The sequence below is a fragment of the Onychostruthus taczanowskii genome, unplaced genomic scaffold, assembly GCF_017590055.1.
Source record: "Onychostruthus taczanowskii isolate IOZ18803 unplaced genomic scaffold, ASM1759005v1 scaffold19, whole genome shotgun sequence".
In the NCBI taxonomy this organism is placed as follows: Eukaryota; Metazoa; Chordata; class Aves; order Passeriformes; family Passeridae; genus Onychostruthus; species Onychostruthus taczanowskii.
In genome coordinates this window covers 3,969,441-3,982,399 of record NW_024499128.1, presented here as the reverse complement: position 1 = coordinate 3,982,399, position 12,959 = coordinate 3,969,441, and the positions used below count along the sequence as shown (strand labels likewise).

The 12,959-nt window shown below is 38.2% G+C and overlaps 1 protein-coding gene across 3 annotated transcripts in view; it reads left to right on the top strand.

Annotated features, from left to right (window-relative positions):
• The window catches only part of TXNDC11 (thioredoxin domain containing 11), a 28,256-nt gene that overhangs the window by 4,099 nt on the left and 11,198 nt on the right, over positions 1-12,959 (top strand). Inside the window, exons 2-8 of one of the 3 annotated variants that reach the window (XM_041401349.1) lie at positions 147-221; positions 510-726; positions 1,424-1,521; positions 3,387-3,516; positions 10,141-10,234; positions 11,392-11,504; positions 12,452-12,652. In XM_041401349.1, the coding sequence (XP_041257283.1) occupies positions 147-221; positions 510-726; positions 1,424-1,521; positions 3,387-3,516; positions 10,141-10,234; positions 11,392-11,504; positions 12,452-12,652 (928 nt within the window). Of the gene's footprint in view, positions 1-146; positions 222-509; positions 727-1,423; positions 1,522-3,386; positions 3,517-10,140; positions 10,235-11,391; positions 11,505-12,451; positions 12,653-12,959 lie in introns of those variants that run through there. The other 2 variants (XM_041401350.1, XM_041401351.1) reach the window with 2 other exon arrangements.

The window sequence follows — 12,959 nt, the reverse complement described above, 5'->3', positions numbered from 1 at the left end:
GCACATTTATATATCTTTTCCTAATAGAATATAAAACAATGTAAGTATAGAATACTGTAAAACAAAGCATAAGGCATGGTAATAGGCTCTGTTTATATAAACAACACGTCACAAAACTTTATGACCAGTATCTCTTTTCTTATCAGGCTGCTGTTACCTAAAGTACAAGTGTTAAAAGAGGATGAGGCCAGGGAAGAAATCAAAAGAAATCACTCTTCCTGGTAATTTTATGCTCTGCAACAACCAGCCATAAGAGTGTGAGCTAACTACCCATAAACATAGTGCATGGTATCAGAGTGTGACTTTCTAAAGCTTGTGAAGGGTGGTCTTTAGATTTTTATAGTATTTCATGAAACTAACTCAGATAACATAAATTGTAGTCGTTCTGCATCAATTTCTAAAGTTTTGTCATCATGTGACTTTTGCTAAGGATAAAACTTAGGGCTTTGGGTACACTTCTTTAACACTGCTGTACAGTCTCAATAACCACTCCTAATTTTCTTCTGCAGCCGAGCAAAAGATGTAACAATGCCAGCGAAGCTTCCCGTGAATTTTTTCTCCACAAGATCTCCAGTGATTGATCTTTTCCGGGGGCAGTTAGACTATGCAGATCAGCTCCGTCAGGATTCAGAAATTGTGCTGTATTTCTTCTATGCGCCGTGGTGTGGGCAGTCCATTGCAGCAAGAGAAGAAATAGAACATGTGGCCAGCAGATTGTCAGACCAGGTAACTCCAGAGAAAATACCAATCTTAAACATGACCTGGTGGCTTTTCTGTGTCCAATTTGATGCTGATTTCTGTCTTCTCGTGGGAAACAGTAGGACTTGAATGCTCACATTTTAGGGAAACTCATCAGTCACCTTAAATTTAATTTATCATAGAGAGTGGTAGAATAAATTCCTGCTCAGTTGTCTGTTATTTCTGCTTTTAAATGGGGAAGCTACATCTTCTAGTTATAAAGTGTTTTCAGATTTATTCACCTACCTTCAGACAGAAATTCCATGGAATTTGCTTCCAGCTCTGGGATCCTTGGAGACACTGGTAATCATATAAAGATTTTAACCATAGCAGTGCTTTCAAACAGTTGAGTGCCTGTGAATACAGCTGTCCTTAACCTCCACTTGTTGAGCTCCACTCTGCAGAAAAAGTTAAAAAATTAATGTGGGTTATGATTAAATTAGTAAATTTGAAAGATTGGGATTAAGCATAAAAGCTAGAAAGAACAGTGACCAAAAGGATTGCTGTTGCAAAATGACAAAAAGAATGAAAAAAGGTCTGTCTGTGACAGATACGGAATACTGAGTTGAAAAGGCCCTGAAAATATCAGATGAAATGGATTGGAAAAAGTACATCAAGTACACCTTGGATAAAGTAGGTCACAGTAATGTACTTTGTTTGCTGTGAATTTTTACCTGCTTTGCAGGTGCTGTTTGTGGCTGTAAATTGCTGGTGGAACCAGGGGAAATGCAGGAAGCAGAAGCATTTCTTTTATTTTCCTGTGATACACTTGTACCATCAGAGGTAAGATTACGTATGTACAGTCTAGGTTTTTTATTGTTATTTTCGGAAACAGGTATCATATAAAGTGCTCATTTTGAAAATGTTACATTTCTGGCTTCTGTAAATAGTTTTTGGGTAGATTCTAGGTGAGCTCATCCTGTATGCTACTCAGGTGCCAGGTAGGGCTGTAACTGTCACTTAAATGACACGCTGGGCAATTCTTCATCCTTATGGAAATTTTGGGTTGCCTGTGCATCTCCTGGAACTCTGCCTCCAATGAAAATAATTCACCATTACATATTAATTTCAGATGTCTGCTTGCTCTCTGGATGGATTATAACAACTGGTCCTAATTTATGACAGCATTAAAGAATGTACCTAAGGGTTGTTGAAGTTAGTGGAATTGAAGTGCGTATTTTAATTGCCCTACATAGTGAAGACTATGTTCTAGTTTTGAACTTTGCACTCACTTTTTTATTCCCCCAAAGCTAAGATACCATTGTATAAAATTTTATATAACCTCACTTTAATTTTTTAGTATTTGTATGTATTATCTGTTTTTTTTCTCTGTGTGGAGCAGGAGGTAAGGAAACACAGTTTCTAACACTACATAAAAGTATTTATCCCTTGTATTTTGCTTTATTTTGCTAGTCTTGAACTCCAGCTCTCTTTCATTACAGTAGAGGCTGATTTTGTTTTTTGGGGGGAGTTTATGCATTGAGGAGGAATAGTCCTGGTCTTTGTTGGCTGAACATGTAATAGTCACGAGACACTGGCATAATTCAAGCTGTAATAGAAGAACCCTACAATCCCACTTGGATGTACTTTGACTGAAACTTACTTGACCTTGAAATTATGACACAGTAGATGGATGCACTTGGTATCATCAGTAACCTTAAACAGTGTTGTAACAAGATGAGGTATAAATCCCTATGGATACTTCATAAAATCCTGAAGGGCAGTGCACCCCTCATGCCTCAGATACTAAACCTCACTTGTGGTGCCCTGGGCATGTGACATGCTGAGCAGTGAGTATTGCTGTGAAGACAGAGGTTTGTAATAAACTCATGTAGGATGTAAATGATCTAGTGGGCTTTAGGAGACCATTTTGAAGCACCTTAATGCAGGTGTCTCAGTGTGAGTTGGGTAATTTCCAGTGTATCTGTATGTACAAGCTATATTAAAAATGCATCACATTAAATTCTTCAGTGGAAATGGGCTAATTCTTTATGCTTTTTGTGTTTGATTTCATGTGGGACACTGATGTTTTGTCCAATCCATTTGTAATTAGGAAGAGAACCTCTGGAATTCACAGTTGCAAGCTCCAGCCCACGTTATGTTTTAGCACTAACATTGTGAGAGCTGTTTTATCATATGGCTAGGGGGGGAAACTGGAGCTTTGCTGAGTCTCTTCATCAGCAGTGCAACTGAATTTGTCCCTGCTTTACTGCTTGCTGCTCATAACAGCCTGTGTAAAAATATTGCACCTTTTCAGACTGACACCGTTTGAGACGCTGAAAAAACAAGGGAAAATAGTGACGTTTTTCAGATCTGTGTTTTTAAGTCTCGTGTTTACTTCAGAAAAAGTAGAAAGATATGTATATGGTCATGTAATTTATATCTGAGTTTTACCAAGTTCTTTAATGGGACTGAGAAGTGGTCTCCATCCTTCCAAGGTCACCAATACTCTGTCCCTCCCACAGATACTGTGGCACTTCCCTCTGGTAACACAACTCCCTCATCAGTTACAGAAGCCACTGGTAAAACACAGAGCAATTCCCTAGAGGCTGAGCATGCTGTCTATATAACTCCTATCTGCCACCCCCAGGAGGGACTCTCTACTGTTAATTTAAGTCTTAATGTTCTATTATTTTTTTTGGTACTAGTTTTGGACCAATTGAATACAAAGGCCCTATGAGTGCTGTTTATATTGAAAAGTTTGTTCGCCGGGTGATGACACCACTACTCTACATCTCGTCTCGATCAAAATTACTAGATTTCCTCTCAAATTATGAGGTACTTGTCTCTCTTCTCTAGCTTTACCACTGTGGTTCAGAAAGAGTTTGACTTGTTCAAGGATTAAATTTGATCTGCTCCAAAGTACTAGTTTATTTTCAGGATTCTGAAATCAGTGCCCTATAAATTTGTTAAAATCATAAAAATATGAAATGACAAATTCATAATGTTGATTCTCTGTATAGTTGCTATTATGATCTAGTGATGCTCTTAATTTACATTACTTTACTATGTCGAGACAACAGTCAAAGTTGTTATCTCACCAAACTGTTATGTACAAACAAGAAAGAAGGGAGAAATCTTTTCACAAAAATCTTGCGGTCTAAGTTGGGACAGCATTTGAGAAATATATTATCATTACTTTAATTTTTAAAGAATAGTAAGCTTTTCTAGTAGGATAAGTCTTTTAACAGGGAACAAATATGAAGACAGTTGAAGCAAGGGCTCCTAATCTCTTTGTATGTGGTAACTTGATGATTTTTAATCCACTGGTACACGTTGTTTTATTCATTTTTGTCTCTTGTGTTCAGGGGTGCCGAGATTGGTAGCAATACTGGTGGAACAATAACTTCCAGTTAAACAAAATATGCTTACAGCAGAGCCATTTAAAATCCCTTTATAACTGTTGATTCTTGCAGTGCACAGTGCAGAAGTACCATAATCTTACTAAAGCCCAGGCTGTGAGAGCAATGTGGAAAACCTGGTCAACAAATCAGTGCTGTGGCAGTGGGCACAGCACAAGAGGGACCCTCCAGTGTCTGGGGCTGGAGCAGATTCTGTGTGAGTGGAGCACACTGCAGTGCCTGCTTCTGCTGCAGGATGGAGCATGGCCTGTGCTGTTCAGTGGCAGCTGCCACAGTGTAGGGGACACACACTGGGAGTTTGCCTGGGCAGGTGCTGAGCTGTTCATGCCAGGAACTACTACTGGGTTTGGTTTTCCAGTGTTTTAAGTGAGGTCTGTTAGTTGGGAGTAGTGAGTTGTGGCCTGTCTCTGGTGCTGGTACTTTCTGTGATCACAAGCAATTCTGTTGTCCTTCTATTCCTTAAAATTCTAAAACATTTATTTGCCTCTTAGAGAGATTTGAAGAAAGCCATGCTTGGTTTTTGGTTTTGTGTTATTTCTTGGTAGACTGCAGAAGGTTACCAGTGAGCATATTGTCATTAAGCTTAAATTTGCTTTGCAGTTAGAGGTGCACTTCCACTTTAAAAAAAAAAGGCTAAGATAAAAGACAAGTTTAGGAGCAACAAATATATTTTCAAATACTGCTTAGTAGTTGAACAGATATTTTTGTTTCTGCATTCAGACTTTCCCCCCCTTCCTGTGCTTGAAATTGGTGGCTCCAAGTGCTGAGTTGCTGTTTATGTTCAGCATTTGTTGGTTCTTGTTTTTTTTTTTCTGAAATGGCCCAAGAGCAGAGGCTGTTGCTGTTCATGTTGCCCCACAGTCATTCCTGCCTGTTCTGTGCCAGACCATGGCTCAAGGTGCTCAGTGTCTTTCTTGCCTCTGTAAAGTTATGCAAGAGGGGAAGGAGGGGATAAAAAAGTAGCAGATACAGATAAGATGAAAGAAACCTAATTGTTTATGAAGATGGATGCAGAAAAAACCATAGACACAAAGGAAAAGTTAGTTTTAACTGGAAATAAGTAGGTTGTTTCATCACTTCAGTCAGAAAAGTGAATGTTTTACAAAGATTTCCCTGCGAGTTTAGAAGTTGATGCCTTTTGTAGGAGAAGATACAGTCCAGGGGTTAGTCCTGTGTTTAAGAAGAGAGAAAGTTTGGGGAATAGAGTAGATTGTGAGCAATTGGGACATGTATGGCACAAACTAACTGCTATTTTGAGACCCTTGGCTAGTGTCTTCCATTGACTTTTGATCTTCTCTGTATAAAAAAATACTGATTTTTAGCAGAAGGGAAAGGAGAGAAGACTGTCAAGGATTGCTGTTGGGCACTTTGTCAAATCTCTGCTGGTGGATCGTGACTTTGTGATTTCACTGAAAAGCTAATTAATTTCAAGCTCGAAATAATTTGCAAGATCTCTCATCATGACTCATGATTTCAGTCCTGTGTTCTCATAGCAAAAGGATTCTGCAGACTAGAAGAGATTCTGATGAACAGAATCCAGTTAAATGTAGGAGCCGGTGGTGTTTGTTACTTGGTCGTTGGTTCGTTCCTTGACCCTGTCACGACTGTCGTGACATGCCGGTTGCTGTCACTAGAGGGCGCTCACTCCCCATGAAACAAAACCTGGTTGAGGACTCGCAAGTTGAGCTCTTGCATTCTCTGGCACTGTTTAAGGTTGGTTTCTCTGGGGTCGTGGAATGATACTAGTGTGAAACTAGAAATGGGTAAGAATTCACTTTTGAGAGCAAGGAAAATGTGCCGTTTGGAAAGCAGTTAAAATCTTGCAATGTTAAGGAAGACCTAAGTTAAGTGAGCAGAAAGATGTGCGGTTTCTGCCGTAGCTCAAGGTACCTGTGAGTACCTGTAATTAGATTTCTTTTGTTTTCCTAACTGCAGAGATGTAACCGTTTCATTTTAATCCAAACGGGCGTGTCTCATTCCTCATCTGACTGCCCTAGCTGCTAGAAATGGCCTTGGCCTCCTGAGGCACAGAGGAAGAAACAGGAAGCCACTGTAGTTAAAAGAAAAGCTTCACTCATTTATCAATATTAAATGTGCTCAGGGATTTCATAATTTTCTGGCTTCAGGAGCAGTAGGAGAGGAGTTGGTCTCTCTGGGAGGTGGGTGCTGTGTCTCTTAACATGATGTCAGCTTTCTGCTTTGCTCTTTGTGTAGGAATGCTTCCTGAGCATCAGCCAGCTGGGTAGGTTTGACACAGACAGAGATTCAGCTGGCTCTTGTGTGGTGCCTGTGTTGAATGATGGTGTGAAAATTTGCTTTCAGGTCTGGGTGCACAATGATTTTGACATCATTGGAAAATGATGTGAAATGTAAATTTAATCTAGTATCATTCAACAGTTTCTTTGCATTTCTACAGTACAGATATAGTTTTATGTCACATTGGTTCTTCTCTTCCCCAGAGAAGACACATTCCTTTCCTCTTGCTGTTGGCCTTCCCATGTTCATAGATAAAATGAGGCAGGAATTGCCTGCCTGCACAAGTCTGAGAGTCTGAATAAAATGACCTCTCTAACTTCAATACAATATAGCCAAAACATTTTTTTAAATTATAAATTGGGATAGAAGTAACTGGAGTATTAAAAGCATTTATGCAGTTGTAAACGAATCAGTAGTTGGGGGATTTTTCCTATCATCTGTTCCCATTATTTTACTTTTTTTGGCCTTTAAATTTCAGAGCTTTTTCATCACAGTCTTTTAATGCTGCCTTTCTAAAACTTCAAGTCAGTTGTAGTTTCAGTGACTCCCATGAACCTTTGCAAGTGTTGTTACTCATCCTTTTCTCCCTTTTCTAAAGTGCTTATAGAAATACTGAACTGGCTGAGTATCAGTACACATCCTGGCTGGCTATCTTTGGCTGCTGAAAAACATTAATTTCTAATGTGTTTTGTCTTTCCTACTTTCCTAATCTGGAAAAGAGCCTCCCATGTTATTTCTTATCACCTTAGTTCCTTCAGGAGTGGTTGGTAACTTCTAGATTTTGGGGGATTACAGCATACTGCCTGGGGTCATCTACATGCTTGCTTATTTCTTCCAAAAGTTGTGATAGGTTTGAGGCATGGTTCAGTAATAACGTTGCTAGCTTTTCTCCAATAGAAATTACTCATCTGAAAATCTCTGTTCATTCTTAAAGTTTCCATAAACTTGCTGTTTGGTAATTGTTGAGATGCTTGGTAAGTCTGTTACTTGATTTAATTGCAGCCCACATCACTTCCATTCCTATGGTGTAGAGACCAAGCAAAAAATAGGCTTCACTGCATTTGATGATTTTGTATTTCCATGTATGAGTTTCATTAGGAGATAGCACTAAGAAGTCTTCACTAATGGACATCCTCAGGTTTGCTCCAAAGCCCTTCCTAGAGATACTTGGCTTGAGACAGAGACTGAAAATCATTCCATGGAAAGAAAAGCTCCACTCTAGCAGTGCCCATTCTCCTAATGCTCCTAAGCACCCCTGTGTCACATGTCAGTGTTTATTCCTCTGACTTTAGACAGCAGCCGGTTCAGCTGATTACTCCTAAGTGCTCACGTCAAGGTGGGTACCCAGAACTGCACACTGCTGGTTGCCTGGAAGCAGCTGCTCATCAGTAAGAGATTGAATGTAGATGTCCTCCTGAACTGTTTGCCAGCAGCTGTTGCTGAGTTTTGGAGGGTCTTACAAGAAAGAAGGTGGGAGTTGTTGCTGTACAGCTTTTCTTGGCATACTTGTATTCCAAACCAAGAAATTCTGTTCACGTTGAGATTCCTTGTCTGTGAGACTTGAGCCTCACTTGTACAGAGCAAGAATTGTTACTACTTGCAATACCTAGAAGCATTCAGTCTTGTTAAAAACTTCATTCTTACAGGCAGGAAAACTTTTCTGGTACTTGAGAAGAAATACAGTAATTTAGTCCCTTTCCTCCTATGTATAATTGCACCCTGTAACAGGCCAAAAACTTTAACTGGTCTGGGATGATGATTAAATGGACTTTATTTAACCAGATTACTGATTAGGCATAGAGCATTAGTAAATACTAGTATATATAGTAGTATAATATATATTAGTGTATAGTAGCATATATTCTCTAACTACAGTTTTTTTTAATTGAAAAGTCTTTTGGGAAACATTATTCACAATCTGGAAATCTTAAGCTTCTGGTGGTGTAAAGCAGGACTAGCACTCTGAATCAGAATGTTACCTTTTAAATAACATTATAAATACTTCTGCATCTGACTTCTGGCTTCCTGCCACATTTTACTGTCACTTTTGACTCTCCTTTCATTCACTGTTTGGTGTCCTAAATTCACTTGGTGCAGGATTAGTATTCAAAAATGGTCGTAGGAAATGGAAAGCTAAAATTTTGATTATCTTATCTGTCTCCTTATTTTCGTTCAGTTGAATGCTTTCAAAGTCTTTTAGAAGGGATTATTTATTTTTACTGTCTTAGTTTGGAACTAAAAGAAAAAAATTATCATTAATTACTAACCTGTATGTTGTTTAAAAAAGAACACTGGGTGCTATTATTTTGCTGTGTTTTTTCACTACTATTTTATTTCTATTTTTATTTTCTTCTTGGTAATTATTGTTGCAGAAATTTCCCTAATTGCTTGTAGATAATTTTTGTTATTGACAATTTTTTGGGATACCTCACGAAGAATCTTTATGAACAGGGGGTTTATGCTTAGCATTCATCCATGAAAGAGGGTTCCTGCCTAAAAAGGAAGTCACGAGCTGGAATGGGCAATGTTGTTATTGGTGAACATCTTCAAGATTCCTAATTCCTACTGAATTAGATCAGTGTGTTAGGCTGATATTAATAACTGAATTCATATTAATAATAACAGGTAAAATGTATGTTCCTGTTTTAAAAAGAAATTAAAAATTTTATATGTAGAGCTGAAAAAAAAAAGAAAAAGGAGCGTCTGAAGTACCAAATGAAAGTCCTCATGTGAGGATGTATTTGCCACACAAATGGGTGCCAGGTGAGTCTGGAATCTTCTGTTCCACAGCAATCCCTGAAGTGCTCTTGCTTTGTGTGTCAAATGCCTTCTGTATGCACTGGTGGAAATGAGGAACAAATAACACCAAATAACCAAATGCCATCACTTACTCTGTCCTGAAAGTTTATTAAGCCCATTTGAGTGATGAGTCAAAAACATAATTAATAGTAATTTTTAATGGATTATGTTTTGAAAAATTTTAAACCAAAGCTTAACTGAAATATTGGAAAAAGAAAAATCTAGAGTGTGTACCTCTTTTTTTCCAAGTCAGCTTCTCCCAGATTCTCTCCTGAGTTTAATAGGAAGTCATTTGCCTGGAAAAATCAGTAGGCCTGTTCTGGGATGAGTCTTTTAAATTTGGAATTGTCTGTCTGGCAATTTGAAGAGCTTTGTGGATATGCAGATGGGATCTGGAGTTCTCAAGATTTTTGTTCAGTTGGTCTCTCGCTGACTCTTGCAGGATGTACTGAAAGGATTTACAGGGACTGTGGCTTAAAGATGAGAGGATCACTTATCTTAGTAGTTCAAGTATTGACACACTAAATTTGTGAATTCATATGTACATACTAATTATGTGCAGCATAAACAATTAAAGTGTTACTGCTTAAGCTCTTTATACTCTGAGAAATTGTATTTGATACTCCAGTTCTTAAAAAATCTTTATGATGCTTATGCTTCTTACCTTGGTACTAGAACTGGTTCAAAATATAGTTGCAAAGCAAATAGTAATTGTTTTTGGTGAACTTCAACATGGGAAACACACCATTAGAAATGTAGCTTCCATAAAGCCCCTTTCTCTTACATAAGCTTTTGAATGACAGCTTCATTCTTTGAATGAGAACTGATTTCCATTCAGTCTTTTAATATTAAAATCTTTGTTGCAGCATAAAGTGACTGCTCTTCAGCAAACATTGTTGTCTTTTAAGAGTCTGTTGTGTTTACTGTAGTCCCATATATTTATACTTGAAAATAGCTTAATTAACTGTAATTCTTATTGTTTCAGCCTGGAGTTGTGGGATTTTTTGAGTTCAATGCTTCACCTCAACCGCCTGGTTATTTAACATTCTTCACATCAGCATTACATTCATTAAAGAAAGGTAAAAGCTCCATTTTCATAATTTAAGGTGTCTGTGAACGAGTGATATCTAAGGGCTTCAGTAGTTTTTTGCAATATTTTGTAACTTAGGAATTAATCCCTTCTGAGTGTTTCTTGGTGTTGGTCTAACTGTGAGACTGTCTCATTACAGTTGAGGATTGCTTACATAAAAAGCTTACAGTGTGATCAGCCTGGTTTACACCAGGATAGAGTTCCCTGAAACCCCCACGTGTAGCTGCAGCCTATCCAGGACCATAATCAGAGTGGCACTTGTTTAAAGTGAATCCAGGAGTCTTTGTCCTGTGCAGTGTCAGAGGCACTGGGATGGACTGGACTGTGTCAGCCCTTGGAAGCTGAATTCAGTGATGGGGAGAGTTACAGAGCTGCTGCAAGGCAGCCTGAGAAGGCCTTTCTCCCCCTCTTATTTTGCACTGATAATCTAAAATACAAACCCTCTTGATTGTGTTTAAACATGCAAACTTTGTGATGATTAATACCTGCTTTTTGAGTCATGAGTTTTGGATAGATTTTCTTAAAATTCAAAAATTAACATGTTTTTTGAATTTTCCTTCCTGTCAGTAAATGAGGGAGATTCATACTTATTTTTTCTTATTCATATTTATTCATTCTTATTTTTTACTGTGCCACTGATGTGATAAAGAGCCTGTTCTATATTTTGTTCTTGATTTTCACATTTGTGCATGGTATTAGTTCTTTGCAACATAAAGATAAGCAGTCTGTCTTTATGTGTACGTATTAATGAATGTAGAATGTATATTTATAAATAATACATATTTACCATAAATGTACATCACTTAACGTTCATGCCTTTCCCTTACGTATTTTATCTTGGCTTTTGAGATGCCATAAACCACAGCAGGGTGCATCTGTGATACCAGATTCTCTATTTCCTAAGCAAATGGAGAAGTTGGACAATTGAGGTTACACAGACAGGTCTCTGTACCTGGAGTGCAGAAGGGGAACGCGTTTGTGCTTCTTGCCATCTTTCTTTCACCATAATCACCAGCGTTGGCAGTAGCTCTTCACAGATTTCTGTGCCTTTACACAGCACTGTTGTGTGTTCTGGTTTGAGGGTGGTGTTCCATTAGAGTTCAGTATGTGTAACTGTTTTCAAAGATTCCAAATGTGCCCTTTCAGATTACCTTGGGACAATCCGCTTTGGAGTGGTCACGGATAAACGTGTGGCAGAGGAGATCTCCCTGGTGCACTCTGGCAGTGTGTATTTGCACAGACATGCCAACACATCTCTTGTGAGTATTGCTGTGTCCTGTAGGGACTCTGATGTGGTACAGGGATGCTCAGGGATCAGAATTAGAAGACTACTTGAATGAGGATATTGACAAAGGTTTTGTGGAGGGATGGTAGGAACAGTGAAAACTTCCATTTTGGCTTAAAGGTATAACATGGCACTGATTAGAAAAATCACACAAATTAAATGAATTTATAATAACTCTTAATCCATGTGTCCTGCTTTTTGAAAAGTGAAGACTGAAAATACTAACTTTCAGATTTACTATTTGGCATAGAGACACTGCCTACACACACTGGCGCCATGAGTATAAACTGTACAAACAGGTATTGTGATGTGTATTTTATTCAGTTGAGACTATGAAAAGCAGGGGTTTGGGTGAAATAGCACAAAATACATAAAAATTACATTTTTGTGCTAATTACTTAAGATAAACTTGCTTGAATAGATTAAAATTGATCCTAGAACCTGTGATCACCTTTTCTTATATATTTCTTTCCTTTGCATTCAGGAATGAGAAATACCAGTTTTAAATGCAGCCTTGATGTTTGAGTCTTAAAAGGCTAATTTAAAATGAGTTAATATGGTGACTGAATAGTAGGAAGAATGTTCTAACTTTACATAAATAAAAATATATGATGATACCAGCTTAAAGCTCTTTCACTTACAAAGAAATTTTTTACTATTGGGCAAAGTCAAGATTATAAAGATGTATTAAAAGAAAGAGGAGCTTCCCTGGTAGAATCCTTTTTGCTTGTGGATGTTACTATAATCTGATGAGCAATTGGAAAGCTTTCCCAAAGGGAAATCTTGTATGAAATGCTGAAGTTTGGTGACACTTACTGCATTTAGAAAGAAAGTTCTAGTCACTACAGTAACAACACATACTGAAGAGCTGCATTTGTTACTAAATCAAGTGAGGACAAAACTGTTTTTTCCCCCTCCAAGATCTATCCAAAAGACATCATGAACTTCACTGCTGAGAACATTTGCAAGTGGGCTCTGGAAAATCGGGAGATGCTCATACGCTGGCTGAGACCACATGGTGGGAAAAGCCTTCTTCTAAACAATGAGCTGAAGAAAGGACCAGCACTTCTCATATTTATTCCTTATAATCCCCTAGAAGAAATTCATCCTCTTTTAGATGAAGTAAGTGAACTGATGCTTTTTTGACTTCAGAAATACTGAAACATGAGAACTGTGGTCAGGGGTCTGAGCTTAATTGTGACAGATACCTCATTTTAACTCACTGTTCCAAGTATCTGGTTTTGTTTAGAACCACTTTTTCAAGCCATACTATCACAACTCCCTTACACTGGTTTGCATCTCACACAACGTGCCTTTGCCTTTGTCTCACTCAGCAGCTGTTCAGAACAAGCATCTAACTCTCCCTTGACCTCCTACTTTCTGTGGTGGGTACAGTGTAAGAGATGCAGATCTTTCCCAGCTAGAACTG